Source organism: Letharia lupina (assembly GCF_014066315.1).
Source record: "Letharia lupina isolate WasteWater1 chromosome Unknown contig_16, whole genome shotgun sequence".
Classification (NCBI taxonomy): domain Eukaryota; kingdom Fungi; phylum Ascomycota; class Lecanoromycetes; order Lecanorales; family Parmeliaceae; genus Letharia; species Letharia lupina.
In genome coordinates this window covers 1259372-1281807 of record NW_023502985.1, presented here as the reverse complement: position 1 = coordinate 1281807, position 22436 = coordinate 1259372, and the positions used below count along the sequence as shown (strand labels likewise).

The 22436-nt window shown below is 13.7% G+C and overlaps 1 protein-coding gene across 1 annotated transcript; it reads left to right on the top strand.

The window, feature by feature from the left end:
- Positions 1 to 668: 668 nt before the first annotated feature.
- Positions 669 to 1263, top strand: HO133_003121 (uncharacterized protein; the record flags this gene model as incomplete). The annotated part of the gene is made up of 2 exons (XM_037294045.1): positions 669 to 877; positions 915 to 1263. The coding sequence occupies 2 exons, from the start codon at positions 669 to 671 to the stop codon at positions 1261 to 1263; spliced, it is 558 nt and encodes a 185-aa protein (XP_037150123.1).
- Between the last annotated feature and the right edge of the window lie 21173 nt (positions 1264 to 22436).

Sequence of the window (22436 nt, the reverse complement as noted above, 5' to 3'; positions counted from 1 at the left end):
CGTTAATATAGAATTAAAATTTAATTTAAACGCTTTAATAATTTAATTAGCTAAATTAATTATTATCTAAATCTTTTATATATAAAGATTAAATCTTTTATCGCATTAAGATTATTTTTAAATTTTAAAATCTTTTTTATTAATATAACTTTTTCTTATTTAAGTAATATTATAATATCTTTTATTTAAATATTAAAATATTAAAATATTATATTCTTCGCTTTTAATTAGATAATCTTATTTTTAAATTAATATCTTTTATTTTATAAAAATAATAATTAATTTATTATAGATAAAGATGAAAAAGAAATAATATATTCTTCTATTTTTATAATAGAAGAAGAAAAATGTCATGAGATGCCTCAGGGATACTCATAGGGCCACTAGCGTAGGCTTGGCACCGCACATATCTGCCTGCAGACCACATAGATAATCAACATCTTTACACCACACACATATATGAGTCAAACCATAATGATTCCTTAACAATTGGTAGCAACACCTGGCCCTACTTCATAGGATATCCAGGCGTCATCAGACGTTTACGCAAAGCCCACATCAACACCTAATAGTGTGACGCTCCAAGCCGGACCTCCAACACACTCGCTGTCATCGAGTACCTTTTGACACCATCCCATCGATCCTTTCACTAGGCCTATCGATACACCATGGCTTCAAATACCTTCGACCAATCACTTGCGAGGCTTGATCAGATGATAGCAATAATCAAATCCCGCATGACTCCTACGGAGCTACAAGCACTTGAAGCATTCGATCTACTATCCTTTGACGATAAGATGGCCCAATGGGAAGCTCGATCTAGGCCTACTCAGCCAGCCACTCAGCCAACTCAGCTAGCCCCTCAGTCACCTACTCAGTCAATCACTCAGCTAGCCACTCAGCCAGCCACTCAGCCAATCCACTCAGTCAGCCACTCAGCCAGAGCACTCAGTTAAGCAAGAGGAGGAACTACAACAGGCACATGCGGAGAACACTGCGGAGAAAGCAAGCGGCAGCAAGGCCATCAGCACCAAGAACACGGCTCAGCTCTCCACGATCCCACGTCAAATCCTCTCCACGCTCCCACGTCAAGCCATCATTCAGCAAGCGGAGAACACCACTACAATTTGGCCTCTCATCCCCACTGCATTGATATGGTATATCACTGCAATGAGCACACAAGAGGAGGATCTACTACGACGATCACAGCCAATTGGGCCTCTGCAGGAGGAACATCGGACGATGCATATTTGGACGAATTGAAACCGTCCGATGTCTTGCTCCGACAGTCATTTCATCATTCAAAAGTTTTCATTCCAGCAGGAGATTTCGTGGGATGCACACCACTAATTAGCCCGGTGTCTCCACTCCTTTCCGGTTTTTCGAAAAGCACACATGCATGCATGCATACTTCTTGCCATGAGGACATGGCATTTCTCTGTTTTTTTGTGGGCAATTGTCATGAGATGCCTCAGGGATACTCATAGGGCCACTAGCGTAGGCTTGGCACCGCACATATCTGCCTGCAGACCACATAGATTAATCAACATCTTTTACACCACACACATATATGAGTCAAACCATAATGATTCCTTAACAAAAAAAGAGTAAATAAATTAATTATAAATTATAAATAATTCGATATTTAAGAATAATAAATTAATAAAATTATAATATTAAAATAAAGAGCTTTTCTTATAATTAATAAATATAAAATTAAATAGAAATTAATTAAATTAATAAAATTATTTTTAATAAATATATTATATATATAAAGAATATCGAAATATATAAAATATAAGAGAGAATATATATATATAGTTATAGATATTTAAAGTATATTTAAAATATAGAAAGAAGCGCTTATATATAGCTTTATAATATATATTAATAAAAAAAAAAAAAAAAATTCTAATTAATTTTCTAATTAATATTTAAACTTAATTTATCTTTAAATAGTATTTTATTTTAATAAGATTTTAATTATATAATATTAATTAGTTTAATAATAAATATTTAATATTATTCTTTTCTAATTTACTCTTTTCTTTCTTAAAAATTCTTTTTATTATTATAATATTTATATTATAATATACTTATTTATTATAATATTATCTATATCTAAATAAAATAAAATTATTTTTTTTATATTTTATAATTAAATTAGATTAATAATATTATTTTTATAAAGTAAGTATATACTTAATAGCGCTATATCTTTTAATATAATAATTAATTATAATATTAATTATAATTTATTAATATATAATATTATTATTTATTAAAGTTATTAACTTAATAGTTATAAAAGTTTAAAAATTTTTTAATAATTTATTAATTATTAATTTAGACTTATTTAAATTATTAAAGTAAAATAAAGATAAGACTTCGCGAAGATAAAAATTAGAAGATTATACGCGAAATTTAAAAAGTATAATTATAAATAAAAAAAGTATATAATTATATTAATTATATATATCTAAATTAAATAATAAATTAATTAAACTTTAAAATTTATATATTAAAGAAAATTCGTAAACTATAAAAATTAATAAATTTAATTATTTTTTAAATTATATTTATTCGAATAATAAAGAAGATTTTAATTTATATAGCTTTAAATTTAATTAATTTACTTTAAATTTAAATCTTTATATTAAGCGTACTTTAAGAAATTATAAAGATAAAATTAGCGAGTAATTTTAATAATATAACTTACTCTTTAATAATTATAAATAAAAAAAATTACTAATTAATATCTAGCGATTTAATTATATATATTTTATATAAAAAGAATTATTTTATAATTAAAAGATATATAGCTTTTTAGATAATTATAATAAAATATAAATTTATAAATAATAATATAATATTATTAAAATCTAAACTAATTTTTATAAAAAGAAAATATATAATAAATAAAAGAAAAACTATTTTATATTAAAAATAAGATATTCTAATTATTATTTTATTTATTATATTTAATTAATAATATTTAGCTATTATACTTAATCTAATAACTTTATATATTTTATATTTATAAAATAAAACTTCTTAAATCGATTTAAATATAAATATATATTTATAAAAATATTACTACTTTAATAAAAAAGGCTTTTTATTTTAAAATCTATATTAAATTAAAGATTATATTTCTATATTTAATAGCTTTAATTCTTATAACTACTATTAATATCGCGACTAAATTCGTATAATAATAATATATCTTTTTTATTAGCGAATATTTTTATATTTAATAATTTTAATTCTTATAATTATTATTAATATTGTAATTAAATTTATATAATAATAATATATCTTTCTTATTAATAAATATTTCTATATTCGATAGCTTTAATTTCTATAATTATTATTAATATCGCGATTAAATTCGTATAGTAATAATATATCTTTCTTATTAGCGAATATTTTACTCGCGATTAAATTCGTATAGTAATAGTACGTCTTTTTTATTAATAAGTATTTCTATATTCGATAACTTTAATTCTTATAGTTATTATTAATATCGCGATTGAAATTTATATAGTAATAATACGTCTTTAATTTTCGTTATTATTTATAAAAGATAAAAACTAATTAGTATTACTTTAAGTAAATTTATTTAATATAATAATTTAAAAAGTAAATTAATAAATTATAAAAGAGTTAATATAATTATTAAAAGATTAATTTCTTTAAAATTAATTAATATAATTATAATAATAATTAAAAATATAATTATTATATTATATAGTATAATTTAATAAATTAAATTTAATAGATTTCGCTAATATAACGCTAGATAGATTTTAAAATATTAAAACTATAAGTAAAAATTCTCTCTTTCTTTCTTTCTTAATATCTTATTATAAATTAAATATTTTCTTTTATTAATATTTTATATTATAATTATTTTATCTTATTTATCTTAATCTAATTTAATAATAATATATTATTAATAATTATTAATCTTGATAGCGATTTTATTATATTATCGTTATATAGAGATAGCGATATTAATTTATATATTAAATTAATTTATTTAAAAAATAATATAAATCTTAATAATCTTCTTAACGATATAAATAATTAATTAAATAATTACTTATTTAATCTTTATATTAAGACTTTAAATTAAAAAAAAAATTTAAAGTTTTTTAATTATAAAAAGATAATCGCGAAAAAAATCGAATAAAATAAGTTTTTAATTATTCGCGCTTTCGATATAAAGATTATAAAAAAAAGTATATAAAGATCTTTATTTATAAAGATTAAAAATTAATATTAAAAATAAGAAAGTAAGTATAATAATATAATATATTAATAAGTAATATATATATATAATTAATAATATTTTAATTATTACTTTATAAGAAATTAAAAGATATTAAAAATTAACTAATTTATTTCTTTTAAAAAGATTTTTTATTTATATAATATAAGAGATTATTAATATAATATTACTATCTTATTATATTATATAAATTTAAATTTCTATATTAAATATATTATAAAAAACTATTAAAGCGACTCTAATATCGAAATTTTATTATATATTAACTTTCTATTAAATTATTATTCTATTAATAAATTATATAATTAATAATCTTTACGCTATTTATAATAAAAGAGTTATATTAATAATAAAAAATATAAAGCTTATATAAATAATATATCGATATATAATAAAAGAAAGTATATAAAAAATAAAAATAAGATAGTTAAAAGTGCTTTACTTAGATAGAAGAGAATTAAGATATTTAATATAAAATAGAATTCTAATTATCTTTCTAATTATTAAAAAATATATAAATTTATTCTTCTAATAATAATCTTTTTATATTCTCTTTATTAATAAAAATTTTTTATTTAAATAAATATATAGCTAATAGTTTTAATACGAAAAATAAAATCTCGAATTTTTAAATTTTATAGTATTATAAATTAAATAATAGTTATAAATAAACTTAATATAAATTAAATTAAAAGTAAGAATTTAATATAATAATAAAAATTTAAAATATTATTTATAAAATTAAAGAAGAAAAAGTTAAAAAGTTAAAAAAGAAAGATAAAAATAAATTTAATAAAAATATTAAAGCTAATAAAAAGAAAGATTTAAAAAAAATAAAATATATATCTAATAAATATAGATATTTAAATAATTTAAATAATTTTTTAATTAATAATATCTATAAAAACGCGAATATAAATCTTAATTAAAAAGTATTATTTATTTTTAAGTATATCTATAAGTAGAAAATATTCGCTATATAAAAAAGATATCGTAATTAAAAAAAATTATATTTTAAAATTAATTATAATTTTTAATAGAAATATTAAAAGGATTTATAAGATAGATAGCGTAAATAATTAAAAACTTAATAATATAAAGTTATTACTTCGCTATTATTAAGTATAAAAAATAGCTTTTATAAAGATTTAAAAGATTAATAATAAAGAGCTATTAAGTAATATATTAATAAATCTACTATCTCTTAATTATTTTAAAAAATTTTTATTAATTTTAAAACTTCGAAGGGAAATACTATAGATCTTAATAAGATTTTAATAATAATTAATTTAATTAAAGATAAATAATAATCCTCTTATTATTAGTTAGATTTTTTTTTTATTCTCTATTAATTTTATTTATAAAAAGTATTAATTAATATCTTTTTAATAATACTAGCTAATTTATTATTTTTTAATAAAAAATATTATTAAAATATATAAATCTAAACTATTATATTATTTAATAATTATAAAATTAATATTAATAATAAAAAATTTTTATTCGCGATTCTTATTATATAGCTTTTTAATATCTATATTATAATTTATAAATATTTATTTTATTTAATAATAAATATCTTTTCTAGTTAATATAATTATTAAAGAAATTTTTATCTTCTCTTATAATTATTATAAATTTTTATCTTCTTAAATACTATAATTTATTTCTTTATTTAAACTTTAAATTTATTATAATATTAAAATAATCTAGATTTTAAATAAAAAGTATAATATATAATATAAGAATTAGCGTTTTATATAAGAGAAAAGAATTTATATTATAAAATTCTAAGTATCTTTTTAATTAATAAATAATAAAATCTATTATAATCTTTTTTTTAAGCTTTTATATTTAAATATTTATATTTTAATAATAAAAATAAAAAGTAATTTAAAATCTTATTATTATAATTATTAACTATTATTTAAAAAATCTTTTTTACTTTATTATTATCTTTATTTAACTTCTATTCGTTTAATATATAATTATAATTCTTTAATTATTATTTAATCGAGTTTAATAAATCTAGAAAATTATTATTATTTATATTAAATTATTATACTATTAAATTTCTTTATATTATATACTTAATCTTATTAAAATAAATATATAAAAATAATAAATTAAATTTTAATTAATTAGTCTAAATAATTTTTAGTATACTTTTATTAAAAAAAAAGTAATAAATAAAAAAAGTATTTATTATAAAATTTATTTATATATAATTATATATTTTTTTAATCTAAAAATTATAAGTTAATAATTTTATATACGCGAGAAATAATAATAGTATATCTTATAATCGATTTTAAAAGAATAGTTCTATATCGTAAAATCTCTATATTTATATATTTTAATTATATAATAAAATTTATAATTATAAAAGTTAATATATATTATTTTCGCTTATAGAGATTAATAAGCTCTTTATTAAAATTTTTAAATTATTATAAAAATAAAAAGTAATTTTTATTTATAAGATTATTTAATTATATTAAATAATCTAATTAATAACTTTAAATTATTATCTAATAATATATTTATCTCTTATTCTTTCTTTTTTTTTATTTATTTTAAAATTATAAAATAAATAAAATTATTTAATATTATTTTTTCTATTAAATTTTTTTATTTTAAAATTATACTCTTATTATTATTAATAATATTTTTTTATTTTTAATTATTTAGATTTAATTATATAGCTAATATAGATATATATTTTTCTTTTAAAATATTAAATAAAAAAATTATATATATTAATATTTAATAATATTATAATATAATTAATCTTATTATTTATAAAAATATATATCTTTAATCTCTTATAATATCTTTTTCTACTTCTCTAAATTTATACTTTTAAATTTATTTATATTTTTAATTTTATCTCTTATAATTAATATTATATTAAAATTAATATTATATATTTTTTATAAATAAGCTTTAAATAAATTATATACTTTAAAAATTATTATATATTAATAAGATTTAATAATATAAAAATTCTAAAAGAGCTCTTCTATCGCTTTATATTTATAATTTTTAATATTAATTAAATAATTATAAAATCTGAATAATAATAAAAATAAGAAGAATTTAATTAAAAGATTATTATTATAAAATATTCGCTAAAAATTATTTATATTATTTACTTCTATATATATAATTAAAATTATAAATTTAATTTTACTTTATAATAATAAAGAATTTTATTTTTTATTTTTAATAATAGATTATTTATAATTCTATTATTATTTATCTTCTCGCTATATAAAATTACTATTATATTAATTTTATAATATATATATTTATTAGATTTATAAATAATAATATTTAAAAGATATTTTATAAGAAGAAAATAAAATATAACTTCTAAATATCTTTTTAATTATTATAATATTATAATAAATAAAAGAAAAAAAAATAAAAAAATAAGTAGTATATAAAAAGTTTATAATTTTTATTTTTATTTATAATACTCGCGTAAAACTTAAAATAATAATTAATATTATAAAATTATAAAATTTTTAAATAAAAAAGAATAAAATAGATATAATAAAAAGCTTAACGAAGAATTTAAATTTAAATTATAAAAAAAGTTTATAAATTTAATTATATATTAATAAATTAATTAATAATTAATAATTAATTTTATAAAAAATATAATATTTTATAAATTTTAATAGAATCCTTTATTTTTTAAAATAATAATAGAAATTTATTATTAAATATAATATTTATTAATTAAATAAAAAAATAAGATATTTAAATTATAATTATAATATTTATAATTTTATTATAATAGATTTTTTTTATAATTTAATATAATATAATTTTTTAAATTTATAAATTAAATACTTTATATAATATTAATTATAAAAATAATTAAAATTTAAATTGAGAATAATTTTAAAATTAATATAATAATTAAATATCTTATAGATTTTAATTAAAAAAAAAATTTTTAAAGTAATAATAAAAATCTATTATATAATTAAAGTATTTATTAATAAGATAAAAAAGTATAATATATATTTATATTAAAACTATAATAATAATATATATTATTTATAAAAATAAATTATTTCTATTTTTTAATATAATATAATTTTTTAAAATTATAAATTAAATATTTTATATAATATTAATTATAAAGATAATTAGAATTCTAAATCGAATATAAATTTAAAATTAATATAATAATTAAATATATATAGATTTTAATAAAATCTTTTATTTTTTAAAATAATAATAAAAATATATAAAAATATATAATTATTATTAATTAAATAAAAAAATATAATATATATTTATATTAAAAATATAATTATAATATAAATAATTTTATAATAATAAATAATTTTAATTATTTAATATAATATAAATCTTTTAAATTATAAATTAAATATATTATATAATATTAATTTTAAAGATAATTAAAATTCGAAGTAGAAAATAATCTTATAAATAATATTATAATTAAAGATTATATTATAAATTAAAAAAATCGATAATTTAAATATAAAGTTTTTTATTTAATTATTTATAATAATTTAATAATCTATTTAAAATAAATTATAAATTTTTAATTTATTATTATATTTATATATAGCTTAATATTAAATAATTTTAGAAATCTATATAAAAATAGTATATTTTTAATTTATAATATTACGTATTTAGTATAAATTATTAATAATTAAATATCTATATTCTATTATTAATAATTTTTATATAAAAATAATAAAAAGTCTTATTTAAAAGATTATTAGATAAGAAAGTTTTTATTATCTTTTATATTATCTTAATAATAAAACTTTATTATTAATACTTAATATAATTTCTAAATTTATCTTTTATAATTATTATAATTTTTTAAATAAATTTTTAAAATAAAGCTTTTAAAATTAATAGCGCAATTAATTTTTAAAAATATTTAATTTCGCGAAGAATAATAGCTAATAAATTATAATTAGAAAAATAATTAGAAATATATATAAAATTAAACTTATTATCTAGATAAAATCTATATAATCTTTTTACTTTAAATATATAATTAATAATACTTTTCTCTTTATCTATACTCTTTTTATTTATAATAAATTTCTTAAAAAATCTTATTATTCGATTTTTTAATTATTTTTACTATTAATAATATTTAAAATATTCTTTTATTTATCGCGATCGTTATAGAAAGTTTAATAGATTTTCTCTTTCTAAATTTTTTATTATATATATTTATTTTTAATAATTTATTTATAAATAGATATTCTTTAGCTATTATAATTTTAATAATTTTATTATATATATTATTAAAATTTCTATTTTTATAAATAATATCTTAAGATTAAAAATTAATTTAATTTTAAAATAGAGTATTATTATTATCGCTAAGTATATTATTATTAAATATATATATTAACTCTTTATTCTCTTTAATAATATATTTTTAAATTTATTTAATTTAAAAAATTAGATAATTAGAATAATAATTAAAAAAGAGAAAATTATATTTAAATTCTTTATTATTATAATAATTAAAATTATATTAATTATTTATATATTAAAATTAATAAATTTATATAGATTTATTATAAAATTTATCGCTAAATTATAATATTATTATTTTTATTATATATTAGAAGTTTTTAATTTTAAACTTTTTTTATAATAAAATCTACTTTTTCTTTTTCTAATATAATTAAATTTATTAAAAAATTACTATTTAAATCTATTAGCTAATTATTTTTAAAACTTTCTAATTAATTATTTTTAGAATTTTTTAATTAATTATTTTTAGAATTTTTTAATTAATTATTTTAAAAAAATTCTAATTAATTACTTTTAGAATTCTTTAATTAATTTAATATTTTTTTAATATTAAAAAATTAAATAGTTAGTTAAAAGTTTATTAATAAAAATTCTTAATTAAAAATATATATATTTATTATTATATCTTTTTAAATATAAGTATAAAATAAATAGTATTCTGAAAGTAAGCGATTTAATTAATATTCTAATTATCTTTCTAATTATTTTTTAAAAAAAAAAATACTTATAATAAATTAAAAGCGTAAAATAAAATTTTAAAAAAGATAAATTTATTTTATAGAATTTTTAGATCTAAATTTTTAGAAGTTTAAAATAGATATTTATTATTATATAAAAGCTATAAAAAGTCTATTATTAATAATAATTCTTAAAGATTTTAATTAGATTATTAAATTCGAAAAAATTTAATTAAAATTTAACTTTATAATATTAAAAATTAATATTAAATATTTTTATAAATAAGATTTTAAAAAAATACGAAAATGCGCTAGTAAATTAATCTATTTTTTTATTAGTATATTTTTAAATTTTCTTATATTTTAATTTTTTTTAATATTTTTTTTAATTATATTATCTTTTATAATAATATAATTTTATTTAAATTTTTTTATTATTTCTATTATAATACTAATATACTCTTTATAATATATTTTTTAATATTTTATAATAAGCTTTTTATATAAAAACTATTATTATAATTATCTTAAATAAGAATTTAATTAAATAAATAAATTTATATATTTTTTATTATTTTTTAATATTATAAAAGCTAATATTATTAATAAAGATAATAATTTTAATTCGCTCTATTATACTATCTCTAAAGAAATAAAAATATTTTAAAAGTTTAAATAATAGTAAGATATAAAAAATAATAGATAAATATTTTAAAAATAAGAATATAATAAAATTATATTAATATTTAATAAATTTAAATATATATAAATTATTAAGAATAATCTTAAAAAAATAAAATAATATAAATATAATAGCGAAATCTATAATTAAAAAAAGACTTCTAACTTTCTTTTAATATTAAATAATTACTTTTTTAAAAAAAAAAAGAAAAAAAAAGAGAGAATTATCGAATATATTATATATAATTAATATATTTATTATTAATTTTAATTATTATAATTATTCTAATATCTTTCTAATATTATAATTAATATTTATATATAATATTTTATATATTATATTAAAAATAATAAATTTTATAAATAATTAAATTTATTAGATATAGTTTTAATTTTAAATTTTATTAAAAATATTAATATAAAATATAATAAATAATTTAATATAAAAGAAGAAGATAAAGATATAATTATTAATATATAATTAAATATTATTAATTAAAAGATTAAGTAATTTAAAAACTCTTAATTTTTTTTAAAGAATATAAATTTTTTAATAATATTAATAGAAAAGATATAAATATAAAAGATTAAAATATTTATTAATATCTTTTTATTATAATAATAAATATAATAAATTATAATTAAATCTATTAGAAAGAAGATTAAATATCTAGAAATTTTCGAAGATATAATAAACTTTTAAAAGAATATTTATTCTTATTATATAAGAGTTTTATATAATTTATAAAAAAAAAATTTAAAAAAAAATCGCTAAAATAATATTTATTAATATAAATTTTTCTTTATATTAATTTTAATTTTAATATTTTAATTTATATTTAAATAGACTTATTATTTATATATTAATTTTATCTATATTAAATTTATTTATTAATTATTTTTAATTATAAAGTCTAAAAAAGCTTATTATCTTTTTCTTTTATATATATTTTTTATTAAAATAAAATATATAATTCTTAGAAATTATATAATATAAACGCTTAAGAAAAAAAATAGATTTTATTATTAAAATTAATTAGATAATAGTTTAAGAATTATAATATAATAAGATATAAATTTATATCTAATAAAGCGAGCGAAGAAATATAAAAGACTTTTAAACTTATTAATATTAAATTAATATATAAGAATATTATTAATATATTTAAATAATCTAAGTATTTTTATAAGAATATAAATTATTTAAATTTAAAATCTTAATAAGTTAATTATATAATTTTAATTCTAGATTAAAAATAAGAATATAAATATTTTTCGCTATTATAATTATCTTTAAATAATAATAATTAGAAAAATAATTAGAATTCTCTATCGCTATAAAAATATATATTATAATTTATTATTTTTTATATAATAGATTCTTTTCTTAGCTAGATTATATTTAAAAGTTTTAAATAATAAGATATTATTTAATATATAATTAGATATTATAATTAATAAATATTTAGATATAAATTTTCTAATATTTCTCGCTAAGCGTTTAACGCTTAAAAGAAGAATATTAATCTTTAATTATACTTATATAAATTTTTTAAAAGAAGCTATATATTAATAGAAAGTTTTAATTTATATTAATTATAATTATAAAAATAATTATAATTATAATCTTAAATATAATTAAATATTTAAATTATAAAATTTATTATTAGCTAATAAATAAAAGATTAAATTCTATTAATTATTCTATTTAATATCTTATTTATTATAAAAATATAGAATTATCTTTTAAAAGCGAATCTTTAAAAATAATAATTAAATAATATAATATATATATAATATAAAATCTTATAAACTACGCGCTAAAAGAGAAGCTTTAAAATTATAAAATTAATTAAAATTTAATAATAATAAATCTCGTATAAAGCTTAAGTTATAGTTTATATTAATTATATATAATAAAAATAATAATAATTAGAAAAATATATTATCTAATTTTTATTAATATTTTAATATTATTAAAATAGAAATAATATCTATTAAAGCGATAGCGATATTTATTAAAATAGCGACGATATCTAATAAACGCTTTATTATAACGCTTTTAAATAGATTATTATCTTATATAATCTAAAATAATATTAGCTTTTTTAAAAAGTTATTAATAATAAATTAAATATATATAAATTAAGCTCTTAACGCGATTTATTTATATATTAATATAAAGTTATTAATATATAAAGAATAAATATATAACTTAACGTCTATATTATACTTTAGATATTATTATAATAATATTAGATTATTTAAATAGAAGTTTAATATATAAAGAAGATAATTTTATAATAAAAAGAGTTAATATAAAAAAGAAAGTTCTAAAAAAAAGAGAAAGTTTAGATATCTATTATATATACTAAATATTTAGATTATTTTATATTATTTAACTTAATTTAAGTATTAATAGATAACGCGCTTTCTCTCTAATTTTAAAGATTTAAATTTAAATAAATTATACTTATTAAGCGCTATTATTTAATACGATTTTATTATTTTTATAATATTTATAATTATTATTATAGCTTATATAGATTAAAAGATAAAATATCTAAAAGAGCGAGTTAATAAATAATTATCTTTATCTAATTTAATTAAAATAAAACTATTATAACTTATTAAAATTTTCGCGTATTTTATTTTTACTTTCTTATCTTTAAGTCTTACTATCTTTATAGAAATAATTATTCTTTAAATTAAACTTCGTAATAATATACTTAAAATAGCGTATAATATATATTCTCTTTATTTCTAATATCGATATTTATTAGAATTAATATACTTTTTAATAAAATAAGCTTTAATTAAAATTAAGAATAATTTAATATTTATAGATATTTATATAAGTTCTTTAATTCTTTTATATATATCTATTAGTTTATTTTTTTATAATAATTAAAGTAGAAGAGACTAAGTTTAATAATTTATTATAATAAATATTAAATATTAATAATAATAGCGATATTAAAGAGATTTAATATAGATTAATTAAATAGCGATTAAATTTTTAATTAAAATAAAAAGCGAAGAATAAATTTAATTAAAATAAAAATATTAAGAGATCGCGATAGTAAATAAATATATTTATATTTAAAAAGAAATTAATTAAAAAAGTAAAGAAAGTTAATATCTTAATTATTAATTACGTTATAATTTTTAAAAAGTATAAAGTTAAATATATTAATATATCGTTATTATAATAGAAGTAAGCTCTTAAATAAATTAAATAAAATATAATAAATAAATAATAAGTAATTTCTAGTTCTAATTATTATTTTAATAAATTTATATTTTAATAATATTATATAAGAAAAATACGCGAGCGTAATTACGAAGAAGTCTGAAATTTCGCTTATTACGCGAATTATTATATATATAAATAAAGAAAATAAATAATATTAAAGTTAAATAAGATATAAATATTAAGAATAATTCTATTATACGCGCTAATAATTAAATAGATCTTATTTTTTAAACTACTCGAGAGCGTAATATAGAATTTAATAATAAGCGTTATTATAATTTAGATATAATAATATTAATACGCTAATTAATAAATATTAAGTTATTATAAAAATCTTAAAATATTAAATATAATTACGTTTAAAAAATAAAATTATAAATATTTATTTATATATAATTAATTTAATATATAGTAATAAAAGATTTATTACGAAAGCTACGTTATCTAAATCGATATTTTAATCTTAATTATTATTATTACTATTATATAAGTAATATAAAGCTATCTCTTATTCGAGTATATCTAATTTTTAATTCTAATTATTATTATAGATATTATTAATCTATTCTAAAAGTATTAAATATATTTTTATATACTTTTTATATTTAATCTTTTTTTTATATATCGTAAGAAGATAATTTAAAGAAATATAGCTTATTATATTAAGCTATAATACTTTTAAGAGAATATTAAAAGATATATTAATTTTTCTAAATTAACGATTTAATAAGAAGATTATAACTATAATATATATAATTTTATATTAAATAGCGATATCGAAAATACGTAATAGATATATAAAATTATTATTAATAACTTTAATTACGAAGTATTAGCGAATTTCGCGCGACTAATATTAGAGAAAAGTAAACTTTTCTTATTACTAATAGATATAGCTCGCTTTTTTTTATATATATAAAATAATAAAATATAATTATATTTAATTCTATATTTTATTAATTTAATATAATTATTAATTAGAATAATAATTAGAATAATTACTTCTAAATATAAAAATTTTAATTAAGATATTTTATATATATATTATTTTATAATATAATATTATAGATATATTATATTATAAAATATCTTATTAAGATTCTATATTATATTAAATATAAGATTATATAAATCTTAATAATTTATACTATATTAGAGTATAATATAGTAGATTAATATTCTATATTATATTATATCTTTTCGACTAGTAAATCTAGTAAACGACTTTTATAAAAGATATTTAAAAATATCTTATCTATAAAGAATTAATTCAATAGCGAAAAAATTCTCTAGGTCGAAACTATCTTAAATACTTCATTTTTAATTAAATTGAAATTATTCGATATCTTTACTATAGTCTTATTTTTTTATATTCGCGAATTAATTTCTTAGATCTATATTATTTAATAATAACTTTATATTAAACTTATTAAGTAGACTTCTCTTATTAATAAATACTTAAATATCTTTTAAAGTTATAGTACGTTATCTATAAATCTTACTATCGCTATTAATAATCTTAATCGATATTAATTATATAGTATTCTATAGAGAAACTTATTTAATATTAAATTAAAGTTTTTAGCGTTTACGACTTAATTTAATTTAAAAGCTCTCGATTAATTATATTATTTTATATTTTATATATTTTATATATTTTATATATTTTATTCGCTTAAATATAGATTTAGAAATTATTACTATTTATCTCTACGTTAATAGATATTATTTTTATTATATTATGTCGATTTTCTTCTAATTAGACTCTTTATATCTATTTACGTCTTAATATTACGAAAAAGCGTATCTTATCGTAAATCGTTACGTTAAAGCGCTAAAAGAGCGTAAACCTCTATCTAAATAGTAAGAACTTTCTAAAGTATACTATATTCGTAATACTTAACTAGCGATATCGCTATAGCGTAAATATAACGAGCTACTATTATTTCTAATATCTATTATAAAGAAAAGTACGATACTAGAGTTTCTAGATATAATTATTTCTTTACTACTTTTATTATTCTTTAAACGTTAAGCGTATATATATAGTTATTTTTCTATCTTTCTACTTACTAATTATAAGATATAATATTATAAAGAGAGAGGAATAATATTACGAGCGTATTCTTAATATATTACTTAGTTCTTAGTTCTATAGCTAGCTATCTAATTAAAAAAAATATATAAATTTAATTTATAAGTCTTTACTCGTAGATTATATAAATTTAATTTAAATTTAATAATAATTATTAATTTATTTATTAAGACTTAATAATTAGAAGATTTTAAAAATAAATATAATTTAACGAATATATATTTATTAATTTCGAGAAGTTATATATTATTTATAAAAAAGTTATTCTATATATTAATAACGTATATCTATTTTTTTAATAATTACGAACGTTAATTTATTTATTCGCGATATCTAATTAAAAAGCGTAGATCTAACGAATTTATAATTAACTATATATATAAATTTAAGATTTTCTAGCTTAGCTCTATCTTATTCTTTTATATATACTAATTATTACTATAATAAAATTCTAATTTATTTATTTATAAGTTATAAAAAAAGCGATATAATAATATATATTAAGTTCAAAAGATATATTAAGAAATTTAATTTAAATACTTTAAAGTAAATAAGTTTAATTAATAATTATTAAAATTAAATATATTTTTAAATTAGATAATATAGATTATTAATAAATAAGATAATAAATAAATAATTTAATCTATTATTTACTCTAGAAAAGATAATATTAAGATTTTTTAGAATAATATTTATCGCTAGATTATAAATTTTATAATTATTAATAATTTTAAAATATTATAACTCTTATATTATCTCGATTTTAATATATAATTAAAATTAAAATTTATTATAAAAAATTAATTAATAAAAAAAGCTATAAAATTAAAATTAATATTATTAAAAAGTTTATTAATTAATAATATTAAGTTCTTCTTAATTTTAAATTATTAATTATCTTATAATTATTTTAATCTTTTTTATTAATATTAATTAATAATAATATAAAATTCTTATAGATTTTAAATATATCGAAGATAAATATATTAATTAAAAATTTATAAATATTATTAATCTAATTCTTATAAAATATAAATTTAAAACTTATATATTTAAATTTATAATTAATAATAATAATAATAATATACTCTTTAAAGATTTAATTATTTATTTTTCTATTTTTATAATAAATAACTCGCTTAATATTAAAGAATTTAAATTTTTAAATTATTTATAATATACTCTTTATATAATATATATTATTAAATAAATTTTAGAAGAATTTTTAAATAATATTAAAAGATTTTTAATAAATAATTTTTTTTAGAAAAGCTAAAATAATAAAGAAGATAAGAATTAAGTTTAAATGAATATAATTAATCTATTAATAACTTTAATAAGAATATAATATTTCTTATTATTATTCTACTTATTATATTATTAATTATAATAAAATTTAAAAATTACTATATATATTTAATATTAGCGATTAATATAAAAAGATCTTTTTTATATTATAAATTAAATAATTTTAAAATAAATCGTTTTAATATTAGATAAATATTAATTCTCTAAAAAAAGTTATATAATTAAAAATACTTTTTTTACTCTTTTAGAATATTAAAACTCGTTAAAATTTAATTTATTAAATATTAATTCGCGCTCTACTTCTTTATATCGATATTATATACTTTTTAAAAAATAAATTAACTATTTATTTAAAGTTAAGTAATAAAAAATAATTATAAATAAAAAATATTATTAAAATATCTAGATAATTTTTAATTAATTTTTAATATATTTAATATTTAATTTAGCTTATTAGTATTATCATATACTAAGGTCTTCTTTAAAGCTATTATTTAATTTAATCTAGCGTAGCTTAACATCGTATATATCTATCTTACAGATATATAAAATAATTCATATCTTTATACTATATTATAAATTCATAACTTAATTATTTATTTTCTTAATAATTAATAGTAATATCTAATCTAGATTCTCTTAAGTCGTCTATATTATTACTTAACTCGTAGTTATAATATATTAATAGTTAGTCTCGCGCTTCGCTACGCAGCTAGATTTAGTCTACGTAAAAATTAATTAATTAAGTTAATTCTTTTAATAGGCTATTTAATATCTACATTATAATTAGTAATTAAATCTCGCTCTCGAGCTTCTTAGCATAGTAAGTTAACTCTCTTACTATTCTTATTTAATATATACTTAATTAGATATTTAAATAATACTTCGATTTACTATTATTATATTAAAAGTAGTTAGTTATAGTATTAAAGTCGATATAGTAAGAGTAGAAATAAGAGTATAGATTACTGTAATGGATAAATACGGAGAAAATTGCGAAGAATATTACGGAGAAATAGAGCATCGTCAGCAGTAGCAGTTCTATTCAAGTCGATATTCTCTCTATAATCTTACGACTAATCGTTATATAATCTAATAGAGAGTCTTCCCTTCGCCTTAGTAATACTCTACTATATATCTCGCCTCTCGCCTCTCTTCTTACTCTTATCTCTCCGCTTAGTTATATTCGATTCGCGAAGAATATAAAGACTATAGGCTAAGGATAGGTATATAGATATATAAATAGTGTATACTCAATGTAGCTATTCAGAGATATAGCTACGAGAACGTATCTTTTTTTATTCTTTGCGGGTATGTTATCACGATACGCCAAGGTCTCCTTTAGAGCTATTACTCAATTTAGCCTAGCGTAGCTTAATACCGTATATATCTATCTTATAGACATATAAAATAATTAATATCTTTACACCACACTATAAATTCATAACTCAGTTATTCATTTCCTTAATAATTAGATTTCTTTATAAATTTATAAAATTAATAAGTAGAGAAAAGAAAGCTTTAATTTATTATATTTTTAATATATATAATTATCTCTTTAATTATAAAGAGAAAAAGCTCGAAAAATTAAAATAAAAAAGAATCTTTTAAAGTTTTTAAAACGATTAACGAGAAAGAAGCTATCTATTATAATCGAATTTAATTAAATTTATACTATCTATATAAATAAACTACGCTTTTATATTTAAATTATAATAATATAAAATTAAAGAAATTAAATTAGAAGATTAATATTAAAAAGTAATTATAGATAAAGATTTATTAAAAAGCGCTTAAAAGAATATTTTAAAATTATTAAGATATTAATATAAGTAATTAATTATAAAAAATTAATTAAATAAATAAAATAAATAAAAATATATTTAATTATATAATAAAATTTAAGATTAAAAATTTAGATAATAAGAATAGATATAATTAGTTTTAGTAATATAAAAGATATAATAAATTCTCTAATTATTATTCTAATTATAATTTTACTTCTAATTTTTATAAAGTTTCTTTTAATAATCTAGCGAAACTTTTAAATTTAAAATAAAAGAAAAAATTAAAATATATATATCTTATAATTATTTTAATAACTTATAATATTCTTTATACTCTAACGAGAGCTATTATATATAAACGATATTTTTTAATAATTAAAAGATATTATAATACTTAGAAATATTATTTATTAATAATATTTTATACTCTAATAATAATTCTTTATATAAAATATTAAAAAATTTAATTTAATCTAAAAGAAGATCTTAATATAATAAATGAAATTAAGAAAGCTAATAATACTTTATATAAAAACTTTATTAATAATTATAATAATTATATTAATAAAAATAATAAGCTTATAAAAAGTATTTTAATAAATTTAATATTTATAAGTTTATTAAAATATATCGCTAATACTTTATAATATTATATAGAAATAATTAATAGATTTATAATTAAAGAGAATTAATAATAATAATTTTAATTTTAATAAAGAAATTTTAAATAACTGGAAAAGCGAATTTATTTATAAATAATTAATAAGTTTAATTAGATAGAGATAAATTTAAGATATTTAAAAAAAATTATAATAGAATAGAATTACGCTGCGTAACGAGGCGAGAAATCTCGATAGAATTTTAAGAGAGATTAGGGTTAAGATAAGATTTGGAATTAAGATTTTAAGAAAGCTTAAAACTTTAATCTTATCTTAACTCGAAATTATAATTTTAGAATATATTTTATTAATTTAATAAACTCTAAATATCTCTAAGCGATTTCTTTAAATTTTAATATTATATAATAGAAATAAAGTAAAATAAATTATAAAATATAATATTATAATCTAAATTAAAGTATAAGATATAAATACTTAGAAAGATACTTAGAATATATATAAGATTAGATTTATAAGATATTAGAGAGAAATATTATTAAAGTAATAGTCTTAAATTAATTTAATTAATAAGCTTAGCGAAATAATAGAGTATCTTCGTTATCTCGATAGAAAAATCTTATTATAATCTTATTTTACTTCGTTAAAATCTCGATTTAAAATAAGATAGTATTAAGTATCTAAAATCTCGTCTTATCTCGCTTCGTTATATAGCGTAAATAGAATAGAAGAGAGATAGAGAATTTAAAAGAAGAATAAATATAAAGTTTATTAAGCTTATTTAACGCGATAAGATAAATATATAAATAAAGATAATTATAGTATTTTAATCTTATAATATTTAAAAATTTAAAATTTAGAATATTCTTTTAAAATATAATTTTAAAAAGAAGAATAGAGATATTTATTATATTAATTATTACTATTAATAAAAAGATAAATAGCTATATTATATTACTCTTTATATTCTCTCTTTTTTAATAAAGAATAATAAATATATTCTATATATCTTAATCGAATTATTCTATAAATATAGAAACTCTAATTAAAATATTTTATATATATATTATTTTATAATATAATATTATAAATATATTATTCTATAATATATATCGTTAAGATCTCGAATTTATATTAAAAAAAGATATAATATTTAACTCTATTTATATTATATTCGAATACGATATAATAATTTAAATTAATAAGTAATATTATAAGATTACTTTTAAAGTAAATAATATAGTCTTTTTTAATAATAAAAATATTATTTTAAATTAACTATTTTAAAAATAAGATAATAAGAGATATAATTTATCTAAAGTAATAGATTATATAGAAATCTTATATCGCTTAAAGCTTTTAATAAGTATAAAGATCTATAATATTTTTTACTTTATTCTCTTAAATCTTATATCGATAAATCTCTTATCTAGATAAACTAATTCTCTATTAAAATATAATATTATTAAAGACTAGATTAAATAGATAATAGAGAAAATTCTCGCTTTTAAATTTATTAATAATTATCTTAAATATAGAATAAAATAAAAGAAGTTTAATAATAATCTTAAATAATATAATTTAAATAATAGCGAATTTGAAAATTATTAAGATATAATTAATAATTTCTATAAATAATATTTATAAGTAGCTTACTAGCAATATTAATTATTATCTATAAAATAAAATCTATTTCTCTTTCTTCTTTCTTTTTTATATAAATATTATTATTAGCGAATAATAGATTTGATATAACTTTTAATTTATAATAAAATCTCTTAAGATCTTTAATAGTAATAACGCTTTTATATTAATAATATCTCGAATATCGCGTTTTTAAATAAATTAAAACTATTTAATATTTTATAACGACTCTATTTTTTATATTTATTATTTAATTTCTTAGATTTATATTACTTTATAATAATTTTATATTAAGTTTATTAAGTTAACTTCTCTTATTAATATAACTCTTAATATAAGAGAATAAAGATATAAGAAGAAAGAGACCTTAGCGAAAGAAAAGAAATTATAGACTTTAAAGGTCGTAGAGCTTATAAGCTAGAATATAATAATAAACTTAAATTAAACTTAATATATTCGAAAGACGCGAGAGCTAATAAGAGATTAGAGAAGTAGAAAATAAGTATTATATTAAAATTATTATTAGTTAAAGATTTTTAAAAAAAAATGAATATATAGAGAATAGAGAAAATTAAGATTAAATTAAAGATTTCTTTATTAATATCTAGTTAAAGTTAAAAGTTCTACTCTTATTTATATATTTTCTTTATATAAGTAAAGTATTAAATATTAATTTAAATAGCTATATTTATAGCTAGAGAAAGTAAAATATTAAATATATTTTAATCTTCTATTTAAAGTAA